General features: G+C 41.4%; 1 protein-coding gene across 2 annotated transcripts in view; it reads left to right on the forward strand.

The window, feature by feature from the left end:
• The first annotated feature begins 2,895 nt into the window (after nucleotides 1-2,895).
• The window catches only part of mbd2 (methyl-CpG binding domain protein 2), a 62,277-nt gene continuing 41,375 nt past the window's right edge, over nucleotides 2,896-23,797 (forward strand). The window contains exons 1-2 of one of the 2 annotated variants that reach the window (XM_070989813.1): nucleotides 2,896-3,426; nucleotides 10,988-11,147. In XM_070989813.1, the coding sequence (XP_070845914.1) occupies nucleotides 3,314-3,426; nucleotides 10,988-11,147 (273 nt within the window). In that variant the 5' untranslated portion in view covers nucleotides 2,896-3,313. The remainder of the gene's footprint in view (nucleotides 3,427-10,987; nucleotides 11,148-23,797) is intronic. The other variant, XM_070989812.1, reaches the window with a different exon arrangement.

A 23,797-nucleotide genomic window follows, 5' to 3' on the forward strand; every position in this document is an offset into this window, starting at 1 on the left:
CAAAGAAGACTGCCAATTGCTGGCTGAGAGGTGGAAGCCAACTCCAGAACTGGCCACACATCCTCTGCACTGGCAGGAAAAAATGTTGGCTCTCCGCTGTTCTGTGCTCTGTGCTCGCTGTTCTGTGCTCTCAGCTTGAGGAAGGAAGGTGAGCACACTAGGGGCATGATGCCTGTGGAGTCAAAGCTGGGCCAGCGTGCTTTGGACCCAGGCAAGACTCGTACTGGCCTTGCACTGGCCATCCACCTCAGCTACATAGCTGAGGTGGAATGCTGGACAAATCCGGACACTGCTCTTCCAAGACATTTCCTTGATGTTGTTGATCTGAATAAAAAAGGGAGCTGATTGTTTGGTGTAATTTCTACTTGGATAGACTGGAAGTGGGGTCCATCCAGCAGTTGGATGTGGTCTAAAATTTTTCAGTGGTGCACAGGTACGCGAGGGATGAAACCACTAGAGATAGCCTAAGAGGGCAAAACCTATACAACACCTTTACGAACTACTTCACTCCCACTCACCGCCTCTTCCCTGTTTCCCCTCCTGCCATCCTGTCAGAGTTTGTAAGGAACTGTGTGAGACATACCTGTCAACATTGGGATTTGCAAATTAGGGAAATTTTCTAGCTGCCTGCCCATGGCTATCCCACTACCCTTACCACTGTTCATATACCCCTTACACTTAGACAAGGCTAAAATGAATCCTAAAATCACCACTTGGCAGCCACTTGCCTTAAAATATCAGAACAACCAGGATTGTGTAGTTCCTACATTAAGGGACTACAATTAGGTGGTCAGAATCAATTGAAAGTAAAATACTGTGAACATACCTGCAATATTCAAATAAAAACACAAAAGAGCATATCAATTCAGCACTAAGTTTATTTATGTATTACTTGGATATATACATACACATTATACTTTAATGATTTTGAGAGAGGCTACTGACAAGAGAGACAATTAGTTGGAGAGGGTGATTATGAAAATGGATGAAGAGATAGATACAGTCATTTGCGGAGCATATTTCTTGGGCCTGATTATGCTTGGCAGATTTGTCAGCCTGGCTTACGTTGTTTTTACCCCCATGTGATACACAAATCTGTGTGGCACATTTGACAAAAAACATGACTTTGGCTTTGTATCAAGCACAAGTAAGTCTCCCCCCATTTGGTGAGATACCTGCACAGAATTTCAGCCTTTTTTGGCAGGTATGGTACTCCATCCCTCTCACGTTCATGCTTTTTTTATTGGCAGGTGCTGTTGCTGTTGAATGACTCCTCATCAAAAGATGTTATGGCTCACGATCTATATACTGTCACCAGCTGTACTGATAAAACAAACACTGACTCTATAGGGCCTTTGGTATTTTTTGCATGCTTCACAGCCACCGCAGGTTCTCCTTTATACTTAGAAGGGAGGGCTGTGGTAGAATTTGGTAATGCAATATCCCCTGACAATTTTTGGAAGGTCATGATGACCTGAGACCTTTGCAATACCAGGATATTTAACAGCCAACAACATGATACCTGAGAGTACATGTCCTACCAAATGTTCTGGTCATGGATAAATAACAGGAAAGCATTGGGTCATGGTAAACTTCCATAACAACACCATGTAAGGAAATACGGTCTGAGGTGAACTAATGTGATCCATTCTGGCTGGGCGTCATCCCAAAATAAGTAGGTGTCGGTCACGTCAACACAGAAGCCCCATGTGGGTGTATGCATGTCAAAAGTATATAAATGACTAAGACAAGATATGAGGGGACTTTGCTGTTAAACATCTATATGTGTGAGCTCACTAAATAAAGCATTGCTAGATGGCACAAAAAACTAAACACTAAAGGTCCGGTGTGGAGAATTTAATGGCATCTAGTGGTGAGGTTGCAGACAGCAACCAACTCAAAACCCTTCCCTGCAGTTGCCACTAAGACAATGTATGGTTTGTCCATTCTGGGCTACTGTAGAAACATGGCGGTGCAACATGGCAGACTCCACGGAAGAGGACCTGCTTCCTCTCTAGATTTTAAAGACTCATTCTCAGACACTACAAACACAATGACTCTTTATTTTAAGTGATTCTACACTAATGAAAGCATGACTGATTATTATATTCCATTTCTGCCAGTGGATCACTCTAAATCCTACAGATTGGACCTTTAAGTTCAAATGTCCAAGAATGCAAGATCAAAATTGTTTAACCAGTCAGAAAATAGGGCTAAGGACTCCAAAACTGCACAGCACCAAACATAAATTCAGACATAAATTCTGCAATGATGACCGCTTCTGCTATCCACTCTCTTGTTTTAGTGCTCATAAGTGCTGCATGCCCCTTTAACTCAGAGCCTGTGACGTCAGTGGTGGCATTTGTGAGGGGAAAAAAAGCAGAGAGTGATCGCTCTGCATCAAAGTCCAGGCACCAGGAACACAACAGACCCTGTTACAAAGAGTCCTCCCATCAGAGCAGCTTTACTATAGAAGGCTGAAATACATGTAAACTAATTTGGTAGCAAATTGTTAAAAAAAATCTTGTTAAAAAAATCAAAACATTAAATTTGGTTGATTTATGTAACTTTTTGAGTTGATTTAATTCATTTCTATTTTTGAATTGTTATATGTAATTTTTACTGGCCAATTTCATATGGGCTGAATATCCTCTCTAATGGGCAGATTTAAATCCCAGTTAAGTCCTAAATGTCAGATGTGCGTGTTTGTGTGTGTATGTGTGTAAATACAAACAAAAAACAAAACGCAGCCTCGACCACTCTCGGCTTCTGTGTAATTGGGACTTAATGGGTCAATTCTTAGACCACCACTGAGTGGATAATCTTTCACAATAGACGATCTAAGAGAGAGAGCGAGAGAGAGAGAGAGAGAGAGAGAGAGAGAGAGAGAGAGAGAGAGAGAGCTTGTGTGTGTGTGTGTGTGTGTGTGTGTGTGTGTGTGTGTATGTATGTGTGTGTGTGATATCGCAGACGTCACAGCCTGCCGTTGATCCACTTCAGTTAAGATCAGATGAGCCGCTGGTTCCCTCCAGAGGAAAAACTGAACTAAATCCGGCAGTTTAACCCGGGACACCAAAGCTCACAGTCTGAACCGGGACACTTTCTATTTTCGATTAACTCTAAATAACCACCATAAACAGACGGGGCGGAGAGAGTGAGAGCAGCCGTTAAGTAACGTCCGTGACGTCGGTCCGCCCGGGCTGCTTCTCCCTGAGTGAACTACCACGCTGTGCTCCAGGAGGGTCGTCATCGGTGTTTACAGAGTGATCAATTGATCCGATCGGAACCTAATCGTGGGGTCGGCAACTGTGTGATGATGGAGAGGAAGAGGACGGACTGTCCCGCTCTGCCGCCCGGCTGGAAGAAGGAAGAAGTAATCAGGAAGTCCGGACTGAGCGCTGGAAAGAGCGACGTCTACTACTACAGGTAACGTTAGACTCTCTGTCACACTTATCGATCAGTCACTGATCAGACCGCTCCCACGGTAAACTGTTGATCGATCAGCCAAACTGTGGTTACATATCCTCACTGTCACTGTCATCATCACTTCTGCACACATTTCTGCAGACAGATATGTTAAGTTTCTCAGTTACATTACTGTCAAACACGTTACAATTTAGCGTTCATTCTATCATTTCTCTGCAGTTGTTGACAGCCTCTATGTGATGGTCAACACCGTGTCAGTGCAAAACAAATATGGTTAAGATAATATACTTACAACCCTCTATTCCAATATTCCATAAATATTTCATCCCCGCAGTCCTGTCGCGGTGTTCATAGTGGCTCTGGTTGGTAACTGACACTGACGGTTCATTCAGGGCCATCGCCAGGATTTCAACTGCTGAGGTCAGGAGTCTCTACCTAATGTTTTATTCCGCTTTTCAGTTATACTGTCTGTAAATTGAATTTTAGATCATAACTGAGTCTATTTCTTAATTGTTCAAAATGAGTGAAGCTGTGCTTGAAAAGTGGCTGATGGTGTGCCACTCTAATATTAGTGTCACATATCAATTCTGATTGGTTTATCATGATTGCGTCTAGGCATGCTGCTGCTGGTCTACAGACTTATGTCACTTGTAGACTGCACATCGCTCGTATTCACTGACAGATACCTTTTCACCAGCATATGTTAATGATATACCACTTTGGGTTTTGTGTCATATTGGTTCTTAGTACTTATCCCCCCATTTACTGTGTTGCTACTACTCAACTGGCATGTACCACTGTTCTCCTGAATGACTCTTCTTATTGACATGTGCCACTGTTGACTATTGTTATGCGACTGTTGTATGCCATATAAAATAGCTTGTTACTCATATTTCACTGACAGAACTTTTCACCCAGGTATTATGTAAAACTGGTAGCTTATAATGTAACAGCGGACACTGGGACTAGCTGTAGCTACATATTAGTCCTGAACAGGTAGCATAGAAAGTGCAGCCTTGGGCAAAATTAAACCATGAAGCTAAAGTATCATGTCTACACTATCATAAAAAAATGTACCACTGTTATTCTAATTATTACGACAGCCTTGAAGACTAGTAGCCTGCTGTAGATATAATAGAAGTGTTCTTTGTTTAACTAATGGCCTAAATGGTAATCATTTAGGATGATTAATCAAGTCAAGAAATTGGACATTGCATTGATTGGAGTTTTCAGTGTTCTTGAATCTCTCTCTCTCTCTCTCTCTCTCTCTCTCTCTCTCTCTCTCTCTCTCTCTCTCTCTATATATATATATGTATATATATATATAAAATTAAGTACACTCAGTTGCCAGTTCATCAGGCACACCAAGCTAAAACTGGTGCAGTCCAACAGTCTAGCAATAAATCCCAACTTCATCAAAGTTATTATATGCAGTGTTTTTTGTAAGCTGTTTCAAAGAGATGTTTATTCAGCTTTGTGCTGCATTTTGGCAGTTGTAGTTTGTGGTGCAGTTGAACTGTATTGTGTTATACTGACCGGTGTTTGATATTTTGTCCACCCTATTCATATCAAAATGTTCTTTTTGAAAATATATATCTAGAAATATATGCATATTTTGATATTGTTTTCTGCAATGCAAGCAATCATAATTATTATCAATATTGTATATAAAAAAGAAAAAAACAATGTACTCATACTATAGACTAAAAGTCAGGGTACCTTGGCCTCTGCTACTTCAATTCTGCTCTTTTTTTCAATCTGTCCCTCTCACGTCCCCCAACTCAATGGAAGTGCAGACCTTAATCACTGGAGTTCTCCTTTATAACATTTGTTTTTCCACTTTTCCTCCACATTACATTTGTCCAGTGAAACTTCGAATAAGTTTAATCTTATTCCATAGGAACAAGAGCTCAGCAGCATGTCAGCTTTTAACTACCTTCTGCCTTTCTGTCTGTTTATCTTTCTCTGCCTCAATAACTTCAACTACTCTGAAGTATTAGCTTGTACATTTCTCCTCATTTTGTTTCTTCACTACCTACTGCTGCGTTAGATCATAAAGGAAATGATGTCAATCTTGATGCCGCAGAGCCGTCGGCTGTTTTTTCACTTCCTGTTGATCAGCAGTGGAGGCATGGCTCAATCAGATTAACAGCTCAGAGTCAGAAACATCTGAGCCCCATCACAGTCTGAACCTAACATGAAGGAGATCAGCAGTTCAGAGCTGAGGCTCGCCTTTACTTTCAGTTTGCTTTGTAATGTGACTCATCAGTTCCAGTAAGGAGACCAGTCAGCAGGTCGACTTACTGGAAGAGCAGCAACACCCTGCTGAGGCCTGTGCTGGCTCCATTTTTACAAACTCATGTTGTTTATCAGGAATATTCTTCAGACACACATTTTATATTCAGTTCTAATTCACATGACATCTAGAATATTCTCAGAATGAGGCATCAGTTTGAGTATTTCACTCACATATGATACGCACATGCACACAGATATGCACACACACACACACACACACACACACACACACACACACACACACACACACACACACACACACACACACACACACACACACACACAGAGCTTCTGATCTTTGCATGGTTGCTGCTGACCTACATGTCAGACACAGTCATGTCTGTTCTTGTACCTCTATCTTTGTGGGGACCAATTACAGTTTTAGAGCTTTAGATATCTTCAAAACGTATTTTTTAAATTGAAGACATTTGAAAGTGACATTAGAAAATGAGGGCTTTTTGTCTGACCCTTACTTCTTCACAAGGTTGTTTGAGGCTTACATAAGGCTTGGCTTTATGGTTAAGGTTAGAATTAGTTGTTGATTAAGGGTAGAGGCTTGGGGATGTATTACTGTATGTCAATGAGTCCTGAATTATGAAAGTACTGAATTATAGATGTGTGTGTCAGTGCAGAGCTCTGGAAGAGGAAGTGTTTGACAGTTGCCGCTGGTGTCAGATGTGATGTCATAGCTGATTGATTCTCAGTACAGAGTAACTTCAAACTTGCATCCTTGGGAGTTTAAAGTTGCAAAGTGGAGCAGTAATTTTCTGGAGCCTCTGCTGGTTGTCTGGCAACTGTTCAGAGCCAAGGTATTGTTTGGCACATAATTGTTTTCTGCACTGGGGTCTTTGCACAGCTTTAACAAATAAGATATAATGTTTTAATTAGTGAGCTTTAGAATTTCTGATAGAAGAATTTTACCTTTGGACAGAGCCAGGATATCTCTATCCCTCTGCCTCTGGTCTTTGTGCTGAGCTAAGTAAGTAGTAAAGCTTAGTAAATTTAACAGACAGATATCAGAATGGTATCAATCTTCTCATCAGACTCTCCACCAGAAAGCAAATAAGTGTTTTTACCAAAATGTTGAACTATTGCTTTAACTGTGCCCTCAGGCAATCCAATTTGGCAACAAAAAAATGTGTGTTCCAAAGGGAATCATGTCTTATGTCAAAAAACTAGAGGTGCCTGAACTTTACTGTCCTTTGTCCACATCAGCCTGCTTGTGCAGCAGAGATGCTGTCCTCTAAGACAGCCTGCAGTGGGAGCATTTCATTTGTACGTGAGTGAAACTTGGAATGTGTGAATATGAAATATGAATTGGCCACACTGGAGCGTCTTTGAATCATGATATCCAGATTGGCAACATACAGATTTCCAAAGGTCTGACTCTAACTCTCTTCTAACTCTCTTTTCATTGTCAAAGAATTGCACTGTACAAAACATTCACCTAGCAGCTTCTCATTTTAGCTGGCCTTGACCATCACTTTCACCCATTAAAATCAGATCAATTTCAGGATTTACATTCTCCCAGTGAAACTTTCATTGGTATCATATCAATAATTGAAGCTGATGAATGTAATAGTTCTGGACCAGGACCTTCAATTTTTGGATTAAGTCAGTTATGAAAAACAAGTTGGCAAAGTCAGTAGGCCACACCTGTTATTTTCATTTGCCAGATGCATATTTAATCAACATTTCATATCTTCTGCTGCTATGTAAATGAGTATCATGTCAGACTTGACAGACACCTAATATTAAAGGACTCAGATCAGGATTGGGCCATTTCTAATCAAAACACTACAGAGACAGAAGAAACAGAAATAAATGGCCAAAGGGCTTACTGAGATGAGACTGTTCTGATCAGGGATGGTGTTGAGAAGCAGGCCATCATTAATACCTCCTGGTGGTAGGTGATATTTCCATCCATCAGATAAGTGGAGATGGTAGCTGTCAGTGTTTATAATCATGAGTTTATTCAAATTTGTATGAGAGTTAACATTAAAAACATCTGAAAATAAAATGCGACTTTAATTCAACTTCACTGGATTCTCCTTATACACATCTGCAGTATACTTATGACTCGTTTGAATACAATACTGTAGGATATGTGCAGTCACAGTTTAATATCTAATTAGTTCTGAGCTGACGGCTGGGATAGGCTGCAGCACCCACCGCAACCCCGAAAGGGATATGGAAAATAGAAAATGGATGGATGGATGGATGGATGGATGGATGGATGGATGGATGGATGGATGGATAGTTCTGAGCTTTAGTTTAAGATTGCTACAGTTCAGTTTGGACTATGTGAAACATGGATTCAAGATATTCCCACTGATTATACTCCACAGTCAACCTCCAAACCTTCTTGTAGTTGTTGTTCTTGCTCTTGTTCTCTTGTTCTTCTTCTTCTTCACCTGTGTGCTAAGTGCATTTTTGCTCATTTGAGACCTAACACACTGCATCTTCAGACTGACCTTCACAAACGATCCAACCAGATTTTTGAATAATTGAGGCCACAGTGCATCAAAATGTTTTGCTGTTAACAGCTACTGCCAATTACCATTAAATAAATCATATATGATATCATGGCAGTGTGGTAATTTTGGAATTGTATCTTAAAAACAGAATTTCTGACAGTGTTTTCTATCCTTGCATCTTTAAGCATCATTTTGTCACTTCTGGAGCAATGATTTTTTTTTTTTACATTGGTTGAAATCACCCTTTATGTGCAACCCTAGTGATTGCTGAGGTCACAGTGTGAGGCCATCTGTGGGATTTCGCTTGTTAGGTAGCTCAAGAAGATCATGACTTGTCTTTGGTATCTGAAATTGTAAATTAGAGCCCTGGTGGATGTAGAATAAACATGCTAATCCCTGTTCAGACATTGTGTGGTGTTCAATGTTTGATTTAAGAAGTTTTAAATAATTATGATCCAGGACGTTCTGCTGATGGACCCTCATGTGTTTGTAATCTGTCTCTTCCTGTTCCTCATTTTCTTCATCCTCCATAGGCTCATTTAGCTTAGCTATTAGCCTTTCCGCACAGTTTGTCTTTCAGAACTTCTGTATCTTATTAGTTTTACTTTGTTGTATTTTACAAATGTATTGCAGTTTCTGTCACTGCAGAAGTTGGAAAACGTGTAGTGCATCTTTAAGCTAGATCAGATCAGCCTGTTTATAATTGGTAGCAGCTACTGTGTCAGTGGTTTTCAAAGTGGGGGCTGCCAGGGGGCACTAGGGCACTAAGAAAATTGGAGGGAAGTTAAAAAAAAGGCAAAAAAGCAAAACATGTTAGTTAATAATATTCTTATGCTAAACGAATGTAATAATTATTGAATAGTAAACACACACTGTTCTTGTCTGTCAGCAGTTTGTTGAGAAGTTCATTATATTAAACAAATGTAATAATTATTGAAAAGTGAATAAAAGTAAGAAAATCATTCTAAAAGTTGATGTTTCTTTACATATTTTGTAGCATTGTTGGTGGGTTTGCAAAGGGGGTCCCTGGCCAGGAGCTAGTGTTGTTTGGGGGGCCATGGCATGGAAAAGTTTGGGAACCCCTGTACTATGTTACTCTTTCTTCATTTTGTTCTTTTTTTTTCTTTTACACTTTTATTGCTTTCATAAATCAATCATGGTCAATAAAATTTGGCTTTTTTAACACAAAAATTTATTGGAAAAAACTCTTTAATGTCAAAGTGGAAACAGATTTCTACAAAGTAATGTTAATGAAAGAAAATTATATAAATGAAAATAATTGTTTGCATAATTATTCACCCCCTTCAAGTCAGTATTTCGTAGATGCACCTTTGGCTGCAATCACAGCAGTGAGTCTGTGTGGATAAGTCTCAATCAGTCTTGTACATCTGCCCACTGCAATTTTTCTCCATTCTTCTTTGCAAAACTGCTCAAACTCTGTCAGGTTGCGCGGGTATCGGGCATGAACAGCCCTTTTCAAGTCCAGCCACAAATTCTCTATAGGATTGAGGTCTGGGCTTTGACTCGGCCACTCCAGAACATTTACCTGGTTCTTTTTTAATCATTCCTGTGTAGCTTTTGCAGTATGCTTTGGATCATTGTCTTGCTGGAAAATAAATCTTCTCCCAAGCCGTAGTTCTCTTGCAGACTGAAGAAGATTGTCCCCCAGGATTTCGGTGTATTTTGCAGCATTCATTCTGCCCTCTATCTTTACAAGCCTTTCAGGTCCGGCTGCTGAGAAACATCCCCACAGCATGATGCTGCCACCACCATGCTTCACAGTGGGGATGGTGTGTTTTTGGTGATGTGCAGTGTTTGGTTTCTGCCAACGTCTTGTCTGATGGCCAAAAAGCTCAATTTTGGTCTCATCAGACCAAAGAATCTTCTTCCACTTGACCATGGAGTCTTCCACATGCTTTTTGGCAAACTCTAGTCGAGATCTAATATGACTTCTCTTCAACAGTGGCTTTCTCATTGCCACTGTCCCATAAAGCTTTGACCGGTGAAGAACCCGGGCAGCAGTTGCTATATGCACAGCCTCTCCCATCTCAGCAACTGAAGCTTGTAACTCCTTCAGAGTAGTCGTAGGGGTCTTGGTGGCTTCTCTCACTAGTCTCCTACTTGCACGGTCACTGATCTGCCTGATCTAGGCAGATTCACACAAGTGCCATATTCCTTCCATTTCTTGATGATTGATTTCACTGAACTCCGGGGGATGTTCAATGCCTTGGAAATTTTTTTGTATCCATCCCCTGAATTGTACTTCTCAATAACCCTTTCCCTGAGTTGCTTGGAGTGTTCTTCTGTCTTCATGGTGTAGTGGTAGCCAGGAATACTGATCAACCAGTCTCTGGACCCTTCAGACACAGGTGTTTCTTACCTCAATCACTTGAAACACACCCACACCACTCAGATCACAGGTGATCTTCATTTCACCAATTGTGAGACTATTGGCAACAATTTGATGGACCTCTAATTAATTAGACCATTAAATTAAAAAGGGGGTGAATAATTATGCAAACAATCATATTTCTTTATATATTTTTATTTCATTGACATTACTTTGTAGAAGTCTGTTTTCACTTTCACATTAAAGAGTTTTTTCCAATAAATTTTTGTGTTAAAAAAGCCAAATTGTTTTGACCATGATTAATTTATGAATGCAATAAAAGTGGAAAACATCCAAGGGGGTGAATACTTATGATACGCACTGTATCTTTAATTATACTATACTATGTTCATCTGTCTGACCATTTCCTGCTTCCGTCCTTCCTCTTTTCTTTCAGTCCATCAGGGAAGAAGTTCAGGAGTAAACCTCAACTGTCCCGTTACCTTGGAAACACAGTGGATTTGGGATGTTTCGACTTTCGGACAGGGAAGATGATGCCTGGAAAACTGCAGAAGAACAAACAGAGACTCCGACATGACCCGCTCAGCTTGGCCAAGGTAACACTGATGGATCACACCTGTGGGGGAGGGCTGCGGCTCTGCTGTGTTGTGTGGTGTGTTCTCAGATTATCAGATTAACACAGCTCTTCTTTGTAGCAGGTTCACAGTTCAGCAGCTCTGTTGACAAACACTCATTCACTACAGTGGAAGTGTGACGCGTGCATGAAACCCTGCCCACCAACTGCTGAACTGTCTGTCTTGTCTCATTATTTATTCAACAGTGTATATATGGTGTAAGATAGCTGTCAAAAAGACGTGTTCATAATGAAAGTTTTGTATTTGTAAAGTTAGCAATTTGTGTGTCATATACGTGAGTCTGTGAAATTGGGTTCGGGTTCCGATTGTTTTTATATGAGTATGAGTCTTAAAGCTGTGAGTGCAAAGTCTTGAGAATACAACTCATTTTTCTACGACTACGAAGTCTTCACTGTGAATACGAATTCAAGTTTACGGGTACGACTCGAAAAGTGCTGAAATGATGTCACTGAGGTCACAGTCAAGTCGCACGGGAAAGTAATCAATCGGCGATTCCTCCAACTACGCATGCGCATGCCCCAGACACAAACATGCATGAGAGACTTCACTGGCAAAGCTCTCAAGTCTCACCCATCGGGCGTGAGACACACACATTTCAACCCATTCACATGCTCACACGCCATATCTTGTATTGCTTACACAGAGAAATTACCAGGATAACGCCCACCAAGTTGCGCCACTATTTTTTAAAACAATGGAACAGGTAGAGGAATTGGTGTTGTGTTGGTTGCGAACGAAATGGCTCATAGAGCCGCTCTTTGAAGTGAACGATCAGAGCCATCTCCTGCCTAGGAGCCGGAGCGGGAGCCGCTTTGTTTTTTTTAAGCACTGAGCAGGATGGGGAAGGGTGGGGGTTACAGACACAGCACGCACGCGCATACACACACACTAGCACTAAGAAATGCTGAATTGAATAAATATTTTTATTTGTACCAATTTATGTGTCATTTGTCAGATCAGACCCCCGTCCCCACCCCAACTCTCAGTGCCACTGCCAAATCTCACTCTGAACTCAGTTCAAAACTTGAGAGCCCTGCACAGGTAATGTCAATAATAGCGTGCATAGCCATTATTTATTTCATAAAATCGAACCATTTTATACAATATACATTTCTTGAACTCACATACTTATTGCTTTAGCTTGCAAGATAAAGATATTTACATGTTGATGAAGCTAGTTTAGTGCTATCGTTACTGGGATTAGAAGTGGGCCAGTGCTAATTAGTTAGCACTAAACAGCATAATATGAAACATATAACGTTACCCCTCAAAAAATGCTCTGTCCTCATAATTTTCGACCAGAGCATTAACAATCAGGTCAGATTTGGGATGAGTTAACGTGAATCAGTAACTTATTGTCTGAAATTTATAATTTCACTCATAAACCGTGCAATAAGCAGGATGATTCATCATGTCCGGGTTTATTTCTCCATATCAACCTTCTCACTTTCCATGTTAACTTTACACAAACTTCATTGGCATGTAAATATCTTTAGCTTGCAAGCTAAAACAATAAGTATGTGAGTCCAAGAAATGTATATTGTATAAAATGGTTCGATTTTATGAAATCAATAATAGCAATGCACGTTATTATTGACGTTACCTGTGAAGTCTCTCCGGGGTTGGCAGCGTTGCCCTGCATGTTTGTGTCTGGGGCATGCGCATGCGCAGTTGGAGGAATCGCTGATCGATTACTTCCCCTGCGACTTGTGACCTCAGTGACGTCATTTCAGCATTTTTTGAGTCGTACCCATAAACTTGAATTCGTATTCACAGTGAAGACTTCGTAGTCGTAGAAAAATGAGTTGTATTCAATTGCTCAAGACTTTGCACTCACAGCTTTTAGACTCATACTCATATAAAAACAATCGTAACCCGAACCCAATTTCACAGACTCACGTATATGACAGCAGAATTTTGTGTAAAACAACTTTTATGACACACAAATTGTTAACTTTACAAATACGAAACTAATTATGGACACGTCTTTTTGACAGCTATCTTACAGCATATGTATACAATACATATGTTGACTGATGATTTGTCTCAGTTTTGTGGGTGTTTTTGACTTTGACTTGTTTCAGTCATGTGGACATTTGACACTCACTTGTTTCATGGGTATTTTGAGTTGGACTCGTGTCCATAGTTTCAGTGTTTTGACTCTGACGTCTGGGGTCCCGTCAGTGTTTTGATATGGAATCATCTCAATGTCGTGGATATTTGATCTCTGACTTGTTCTGTAGGTGTTTTGACTTAGACTTATCTTACTCTTATAGGTGTTTGAGTCAGACTTGTCTTGGACATGGCTTCGGTGGTCTTGACTACAGCATTGGTAAATAGTGTATTTAGTCTACAGTTCTTCAATCAGCTATATCAAATTTAGCTTTTTTAGTTGCATTTTCTGACTTCTGACAAATAAATCTCACTACAAGCAGATGGGCCTCATTAAGTTCTGGAATCCACCTAATTAAATTCGACAATCCCTGCACACACATAGGACCCAACCTGAGTGTGATGATAAATGCCCAAAAGCATCAGTACTGTTGCTTTGGTTATCAGCCTTCTAATGTACTTTGAGCTCTGATTTAGAACTGTGGTTAAACTGATGACCACAGCAATATTTTTTTTGTCCACTTATACGATCTGTTTTAACAGAAACCAGGATTTTCTGTCGCAGTTGTTAGTGCAATAATATGCTCCGCCCACACAGATCAGATTGCTGTGTGCTTTGGTTTGCGCATGTGCATGTGTGTGTGAGAGAGGTCAAGTGTGTGTGCTGGCATGCCTCTGTGCACGCATACATGTCTGTGTGTTGTTTTGTGTTTATGCTGCAGTCTTTGTACCAAAGATAAGAGGTGCAGTGACTCCTCCCACACAGTGTGTAGAAAAAGGAAACTTGTCAATGTTCTTTTTAGGTGAACACACACACACACACACACACACACACACACGCACACACACACACACACACACACACACACACAGTGACAAAAACAGGAACAATAATGGAACAAAGTAAGGAAATAAAGAATGAATGGGAAAAGGAGAAAGTTCAACTGTGAGGAAGGAAGATTTGACCATCAGGTGTATTTTTCTGTTTATCGACACTCACCTGACCCTCATGACCTAAAGGAACATGGAACACCACTGGAGTCCAGCTCCCTGACATACTACAGTGTTCATGACAGCCACAATATGAAAGTCTAGAACAGAACAAACAACACACTGATGATTTAGTTATTCAAAGGGGCTGTGTCCACCAAAGCATTTTTTTTTCCTGCTGAAAGTGCCAGACACTTCTCTGAAAACACCCACCTATGAGCACTTGAAGCACTTGTTTTTTCAGCTGAGACGCTTTGTTTGCTATGCTACGGAACATACATTGAAGTAAAAGTAGTGCTGTCAAAAATAACGCGTTAACACAAATCAATTTTAACGTCGTCATTTTTTTCATCGCGAGATTAACGCTCTTTGTGACCTAGTGAACTTGTTTTTTAGAAGCTGTGGCCACTGCTAGTAACGTAAGAAAAACTACAGGAGCCGATTGTAAACTGGAAACAAAACAATAGGCATGCCTCACGCACGTGTTTGGTCTTGTCTGCTCGCTAGCTGTAAAAGAGTAAGCCACCGGTTTGTGTGGATGTCAGGCGTGAAACACTGAAATGGATGCGAACAAGATTCTGAATGGAAAGTTTAGTTTCAAAAAGTTGCCAGGTGGTTTGACAGACAAGACCAAAGTTATCTGTGTGTATTTGTTTGTATGAAACTTAAGAAAAAAAAGTTTAAGCCATGGTTTAACTGCACTATAGCCTGAGTCCTAGTTTACAAAGATGTGCACTTTGTAACTTTATCTTGGATCACCCTGTTTTGATCCCTTAGAAAGGGTTGTTGAAGGGGCTTTTTTGTAACAAAGTATTTATTTTTTGTCATCTGTTTATTGACAGTGTTAAATTGTGTGAGATTTGATTCATTCAAATGTGAATGACTGCTCAAAGTGTTAGTGTGAAATATAACACTACACGTTGTTGTTTTCAATTAAAAAATATTTGCACAAAGCAAGCCTATCCACTTTTCCATGTTGATAACAGTATTAAAATGATAATTCAGGGGACATTTAGAATAGATGAAAACGTGCAATTAATTTGCGATTAATCGTGAGTTAACTATGACATTCATGAGATTAATCGCGATTAAATATTTTAATCAATTGACAGCACTAAGTAAAAGTAAATTTATGTGTTAAGAGTACCTAATTTTGTGGATAGGTTGTGTTCAAAGAATGTAAAAATGTCGGCACAAGGTAGAGTTCTTGCTCTGGCCCCTTCTTTGGATGAAGGGATGGTTGAACCACACTGGGAGAGAGGACAGGAGAAAGGACCCTGGTCTGTGTGGGTTTGAGTTTGAGATTTTGTGGGGGTGAGGAAACATCAGGCATGGATACTCAGAGATCAGCAGTGTTAATTTGTCCTCCATTGTTGTTGTTGTTCAGCATTTGAATATGTAGGACGTGAAGGTTGGTCTTTGTGGTATTTGTCCCACCGCTCCTCCACTATGAAAGACAGTGATGAGCGCAGCATTTTATCCGAAGTTGACACTTTTTCAACTCTTATTGACAAAAAACAAAAAAAGACAAGGTGCATCAGCAAGTGGTCCAGAATGAATAGAGAGCTTGTGTTGAGAAGGAGAGGTCCAGCAGAGCAGTGGGAATGAGACAGCAAAGCACCAGGACTAGATGGGAGCAAGTTGTGGAGAGGAAGAATTTAGGAACTTACATCTGGAAATGAGAGCCACACTGCATCAAGTTCTTTGTCCAGGCTGTCTATGGTGTCCTTCTCAGCCTATCCAACTTGCATTACTGGCACTTGGTGTGTGTGTGTTAAGAGAAAAGGGACTCTTGAGTACATTTTGAGCTACTGTCCAAAGGCTCTGGAAGAAGGCATTGCTGGTGGCATGCAGAGATCACCTACAGCTGCCAGAGATGAAATCCCTCAAAATGAACCATCAACTTTATCAGAGCCAGAGAGAAACTAAGGGCAACATCAGCACTCAACACTGCACTGGACTTGGGTAGGACAGTGGACCTGAGGAGGCGACTGAAGTTCCCTCAAAACATTGCCAAGACCACCCTCAAACCTGCTATCATTCTGGTGTTAGAGGCATCAAAGAACGTTGTCATGCTACAGCTTACCTTGCCATGGAAACATGGTATGGAGGAGATATTTGAGTGGAAGAGAGAGAAATATGAGAGCTTACTTAGCGGCTGCCCCAGCCTAGCCTGGGAGGCAAGATGCATGCATGTGGAAGCACTGTACTGTATAGAGGCTTTGCAGGACAGTCCCTCTGTAGGGCTTACGCTGCACTCGGCATTACTGGTGACAGCAGCAGGAATGACATCTATAACAACACAGAGGCTGCAGAGAATACCTCCAGGTGGCTCTGGATAAAGAGAGCAGATACAGGAGAGTGCAGCCAGGGTGCAAGCTGGGGCTTGATCAACCTCAGCTGGGTCACCTGAATGAGGGTGTCAGATGTTGTACAGATCTGAAACACCGATAGCCTCAGGATATATCACAGATGATGTGCCGTAGTTTAATCAGAAGAAGTTTAATTCCAACTTCACATTTGTGCTTTTCCCACTGTCAAATATCAAAATGTCTTCTGTGAAAACGTCCTGTTTAATGTCTGTGCGTTAAATTTGAAGCAAGAGTCATGGTGTGGATAGTCTAGCCAGGCGTAAGACTGAATGCAGGGGGAGAGCTAACCTGGCTCTGTCCAAAGTTTAAAAGAATAAGTGAATGATGTGCTTGTATCGCATAAGTACCCCTTGTGTAGACATTTCTGTTTGTGCATGGACTTAACAAACCAGATACAAGGGGTTATTGAGCTTTAAAGGTGTAATGTCAGGCTAGCTGTTTTCTCCTGCTTCCATTCTTTATGTTCAGCTAAACTAATCACCTCAAAACACCAGGGGCCTCATGTACAAAGACTTGCGTGGATTTCCTACTGAGACATGGCGTACGCTCAAATCCAGAAAACGTTGTACGCACAAAAATATCCAGATGTATCTGTGCGCACGCACGAATCTAAACACATTTCCTTTGTACACCCCAATCAACGTGGAATTGAGCACGCATGTTGGAGTACCCGACCCCTCCCTGTCCATGCCCCTCTTTAAATATGCAGATCATATTTAAATGAGACCTGCACCTGGGATTCCCCTTTCTGCATGATATAAAAGAAAGAAATAAAAAAAAGAATTTCATCGAAAGGGAATTGGAGGCGCTACTCGCTGAAGTGGAGGTGCGCAAAAATGTGCTCTTTGGAGTGAGTGGGAGAGTGTGAGAGACTGTCAATGCTGTGGAATCAGAGAAGCGGACACAAGCAGAAGTGAACAAGAAGTGAGTCCGACATCAAGGTGGATGTGAAGCGTCTGGTGGGGGGATATGCTGTCTGGCAGTGGTATGGTGTGCCGGTGTGCCACATAGGACGCCGCACGCCATCACAATGCGACACACCTTCTCGGGACTATACAGCAGCATACCCCCAGTCCTGTACAGGCAGCGCCACCGTCCCTTCAGCAGACCGATTGTCCTCTCAACGACTGACCGAGTGCGGTAATGGAGGTCATTGTACCTCCGCTCTTGGTCAGTCTGAGGGTTGGTGAGAGGGGTCATCAGCGAGCTCTGAAGTGTGTAGCCACGGTCGTCAACTGGATTTACAGTTTCCATTCGTTAATTTTATACACTACATACATGGATCACACACTATTGTTGCAAATTAGTGCAGAAGTGCGCCGAGGAAAAGGTGATTCAATTCAATTTTATTTGTATAGCGCCAAATCACAACAGAAGTTGTCTCAGGACACTTTCCATATAGAGCTGGTACAGACCAAGCTCTTTTTGGTACTCATTAACATGAGTACTTTGCACACAGAGACAATCAGGGGCTTGTTAGAAAGATCTTAAGCTGTAGTTTAACCAGCAACAAACAGCAAGTCACTAACTTTAACCACTGACTAGTAATGATGCTGTGAAGACCGGATCGAATTTGGCGGCGCACATGCTGAATGCGCATCACGGGGATTAATATTAGGACAATCACATGAATAAATTTACGTTTATGCTTAACGTTATGTTACGTGATGCAAAGTATCATTTTAGAGGGCAAGTGCACCTCTGACCTCTTGTGTGTCTTCAAGATTATCAAATTCACCAAATAGGTTAAAGGAAAATATAAAATCACTCACGTTGTCTACTGTCTTGCCGTTGGGATAAATACAATGTAAAATCCATCCATCCATCCATCCATCCATCCATCCATCCATCCATCCATCCATCCATCCATCCATCCATCCATTTTCTATAGCGCCTATCCCTTTCGGGGTTGCGGGGGGCTGGAGCCTGTCCCATCAGTCAACGGGCAAGAGGCGGGGTACACCCTCGACCAGTCGCCAGTCGATTGCAGGGCAAAAAATGTGAAATAAGCCACTAAATCCCCTCTGTCTCTGAACACACGCTTTCTTCGCATTGCACCATTTGCAATATCTTCGAATGCTGCTAAAGCATCCATTGTTTTTAACTGTATTTTTTGCACCACTTTGCACATACTTTTATATCTGCTCATGTAATTGCAGACACGTGGGTGTGTTAATTGTTCATCAGTGTTAATTGTTCATGTGTCTCTGATGTGCACATCCCAGCATCACCTCTAATGTCACCAAAGGATCAACAGCTGTAAATGTGCTTATACCAGCCATGAAGTTGGCGTGAGGCACCGCACATTTCCACGGTCATTTCACTCTTGATACATCTGAACTTTGCCGTGAAAAAGAGTGTACGCCACGTTTTTGTGTGTACGCACCCTTTGTACATGAGGCCCCAGCTCCACCAGAGCAGTAGTTGTTGTTATTATTGTTGATATGTTGTTTTAAATATGACCAAACAACATCCTACAGCAGTGCAGCACGGTAGAAATAATGCAGCAGTGTGTGTGTGTGTGTGTGTGTGTGTGTGTGTGTGTGTGTGTGTGTCTGTGTGTGTGTGTTACATCATTACAATGGAATACACACACACACACACACACACACACACACACACACACACACACACACACACACACACACACACAACACACATAAACAAACAAACCTATGTTAGGTTTTGATAACTTTTGGGGACATTACATAGATCAATGATTTTGTGTTTTTGGTTGTGAGGCAAATCAGCTGGTTCCGCATTAAACAGCTCTGCAACTAGTTTCAGTTCCTTTTATTTACTTTTCTTTTCCTGAAACCTCTCACCAAGGGCCTGAAGGACATTTCACACACAGCAGCATATTCAAATATCACAGCAGCATTTGTTCTTGCAGAGTTGGGAAATGAACAGTGTTACCCCTTTCCAGTTGCACTTGCAGATGCACTGACTGCTAACAGGTGCTCCGTGTGTTGCTTTCAGGGACCACTTGGAAGGACATGGTGGTCCACAATTTTATATTATTTTCTTCATTGTGGAAAAAGATAATTCTCTCCAGATCACAGGGATGGAAAACGCAATTTGACAGCTGAGCTCAAATGGGTAAAATGATTGGTGTAATTTTAAATGTAATGGGTGATTATTGTAATGGTAGGTTTACAACAGTGGAATAATTGCAAAATGAATGTAATGTTAAGTAAAACAATTGCACAATGTAATGGCAAACGGTCTAAACATAACCTTTTTTTGGCAGTTAAACAGTCTGAAATATAGAGTACCCTACAATTCAACAGATTTTGTAATCAAGATGACATTCACCTTTTAAACTGCTATTCTCCATATAAATGGTGAAAAACAAACAAACAAACAAACAAACAAACAAAAGCCAAAAAAACAAAACAAAAAAAAAACAATAGACCTGCAGGCAGATATTAACAGAGTCCACGCCCCCTGTGCAAGTCACACTTGGCCTGCAGAGGAAATGCAGGCTGGACCTGCAGGCCCGCGGGCATGATGCAGGTCACACATTGAGAGCAGTGCAGAGATTGGAAAGATGTAACCAAGGGTGAAATCTTCAGTCAGACATTGGTAGGGACCAAGTGGGTATGGGGTGGTAAGAATTGTCTTGGACAAAGCTATGGCTGCTGTGCCACATGGGTAAATGTGCACAGCACTCGCTCTGTGTAGAGATGGACTTATGGTTTCAGCTGCTGTGTGATGCTGTTTTATAGACTCGGAGGAAGGAATCTGACACAAAATTGTGACTTTTCATGCAGTGACAGTGCTGATGTTTCTGAAATCTAGGATATATTCAGTGACAACGGAAGGACATTATTGTAAGATTTACACATCAGACCTGCCTGGGTCACATTCTGCATTTGGAATTTAATTAGATTATGTTATAGACGCGATACTACAGAAAAGTAAAAGGTGCAGAACACTTGAAAATTGGTTTGTTGGACTTGTGTGCTCACCTCTGCTGACTAAAACCATACAAACTGAGGCCTTTGTGCTCTCCTTCAGTTTTCATGATGCAGCAATCTCCAGTCACTGAAAAAATAACTTGAGTGATCTTATAATAGCTACATCTATGGCCTGCACGATGAAACTTATGTGTTGCATAGTTTTCTTGCCCTTCCTCTGATGGTCCATGTTATGTTCCACTTTGTGACATTAACATACCAGGTCTGAGGACCAGAAATATGCAGGGCTTGGCTCAGAACATGTGGGGCTGAAGCAGCAGCAGCCTGCAAGACCTATAGGATGGCTTTGACACCACTCACAGTTTCTGCGTTTTGGCATGAACTCAAACGAGACACAAGAGGTTTTCTGTGAAATATGCACATTCAGTGCATTTTGGAGTCAGTTTAGCTCTGAATATTGAGCGGAACAAATCAGCTTTCTTTCAGCTTTTTGGGGGAATCTGATTTTATGTCGATTACAAATATTGGGGGGGTGTGATCTCTAGTCTCCCATGGTAATTATGCACATGGATATAGCATCCCTTTGTGTACACAGTGGAAGATATTGCTTTAGTTGACTTGAAAATGGAGCCTCAATAGGTGCTGATGCGAACAAACTGGTAGAGTTCAACATTTGAATTTTGATTTTCTCAACCTCTCATTTAAACATATCAGTACTTCTTTGTTTATAACATCCATCTATCCATCCATTTTCTATGCCGCTTATCCCTTTCGGGGTCGCGGGGGGGCTGGAGCCTATCCCAGCTGTCAACGGGCGAGAGGCGGGGTACACCCTGGACCGGTCGCCAGTTGATCACAGGGCAACATATACACAAACAACACTCACACTCACACTCACACGTAAGGGCAATTTAGAGTCACCAATTAACCTAATGAGCATGTTTTTGGTCTGTGGGAGGAAGCCGGAGTACCCGGAGAGAACCCACGCATGCACAGGAAGAACATGCAAACTTCACACAGAAAGGCCCCGCCCGGGAATCGAACTGGCGACCCTCTTGCTGTGAGGCACGCGCACTACGTGCTGCCCCACCGTGCAGCCCTGTTTATAACATTTACACACAAATTAAATATAATATGCATACAAATTATATAACTTTTAGAACCTTGCTGTCTTGTGCAAAGTCGATAGTCAAGCTGAATAAAAGCACAAAATTATTTAAATACATGATTTCTAAATCAGGGGCTGCACGGTGGCGCAGCAGGTAGTGCGGGTGCCTCACAGCAAGAAGGTTGCCGGTTCGATCCCCGGGTCAGGCGGGGCCTTTCTGTGTGAAGTTTGCATGTTCTTCCCGTGCATGCGTGGGTTCTCTCCGGGTACTCCGGCTTCCTCCCACAGACCAAAAACATGCTCGTTAGGTTGATTGATGACTCTAAAAATTGTCCGTAGGTATGAGTGTGAGTGTGAATGTTTGTCTGTCTTTGCATGTGGCCCTGCAATCGGCTGGCGACCGGTTCAGGGTGTACCCCGCCTCTCGCCCATTGTAGCTGGGATAGGCTCCAGCCCCCCGCAACCCCGAAAGGGATAGGCGGTATAGATAATGGATGGATGGATGGATTTCTAAATCATTTAATTATTTATTACTTCATTAATTTAGCACTAGGAATAATAAGGGCAGATTATGAATGGGTTAAATTCGTGGCTATAAAGGTATGAAATGTCACATCAGCAGCAGCAGCCTCCTCACCAAACCCCTCAATAGAAGCTGTTCAATGTTCCCCATCAGGTAAAACAGAGACTAATTTTGCTTTGCACTGGCCTCTAACAGATATATGAGGTGTGGACAATAATATGGTATGTTGTGATTCCATGTTACATTCTTTATGAATATGGGTTGCTACCATTCAACCGGTTATATTGCAAGGTATGTTTCTGTATGGTGTTTCAAATTCGTGCTCCATGTGCCCCCTTTTAACTTTGAGCACCTGTCCCTCCAAAGGTCTCTGCACGGCCCTGCTCTGAAATGATACTTCACGTAACATAACGTTAAGCAATCCTTTCACTTCCCTCCACTGATTAGGCCTAATATAACAGCTGCGGCCTACCGAGCTGCAGGTTCTGTGGCCAGAGTCGGTTACCTTGGCAACGCATCACAAGGACAGATATTAAACAGTCCACTCAGCCGCTTCTTGTGAAAGACTTACGATTTTAACAATAAAAAACAACATTAACGTTTTAATAATTGATTAAATATTTAATTCTTTCGTAAGTGACCATGGTATAAGGGGGATAATGCCCTTTGAGGTGTCCATTATCAGAAATGAAAGCGAAGTCCATTCATTCGTGTCGGACGCTTTGCGACGGACGGTTCACGCCTCCACGTCGTTCATTAATTTCTGATAATGGACACCTCGTCGGGCATTATCTCTTACGTAATGTTGCACTATTCCTAATGTGAAGAAAATTTTATTTTATTTCTGTGTTCTGTTCTGACTTGAGACTGTAATTCAAGCTACCTCATAGAACTTTACAATACACTGCACTACATGCATGCACAATTGTGCACAAGTGTGACATGTTAATACAAGAGCCATTGGTAAAAAAAAAAATAAAGGGACATCCTGGATCTTATTCTTTGCTCTTAGTTCATTTCATAATGTTTTATTGAAGTATCGGATCGGGACTTGATATCGGCAAATACTCAAAATCAAATGACACGGACTCGGGGGCAAAAAAAAGTGATCAGGACATCCCAAGTTAAAGGTATAACGGTTTAATTTAGTTGTGAACATGCTCTGCATTCAGCAGTGCACTCTTCCATAACATGTACAGATAATTTGCCAGTGTCCCATTAATTAGGAATTTACTCGAATTACAACCCTCTGCAGTGCACATGGGCCGCCTACATACCAACACTACTGCACTGCCTGAGCCAAAGGACTACAGGCTTTCAATCAAACTTGGTTACACAGTATTACCGGAATGAATATATTTTGTATAAACCAACATCTGCTGTTTTTGCTGGCTAGCTGTTACCATGTTGGATGTAGCTTGATTGAGCATGCTAACTGAGGAGTTTTGATTGATCTATTCCTTCTTGTTAAATGCGTCATCTCATGTAACTAAAATTTTTAGATTTTTCCATTTCTATAAGAACACTTTTCAAATATGTCTGTCTATGTTATGGTAAATGTTTTGTTTTTATACCTGCATATATTG

The sequence above is a fragment of the Chaetodon trifascialis genome, chromosome 20 (assembly GCF_039877785.1).
Source record: "Chaetodon trifascialis isolate fChaTrf1 chromosome 20, fChaTrf1.hap1, whole genome shotgun sequence".
Lineage (NCBI taxonomy): Eukaryota > Metazoa > Chordata > Actinopteri > Chaetodontiformes > Chaetodontidae > Chaetodon > Chaetodon trifascialis.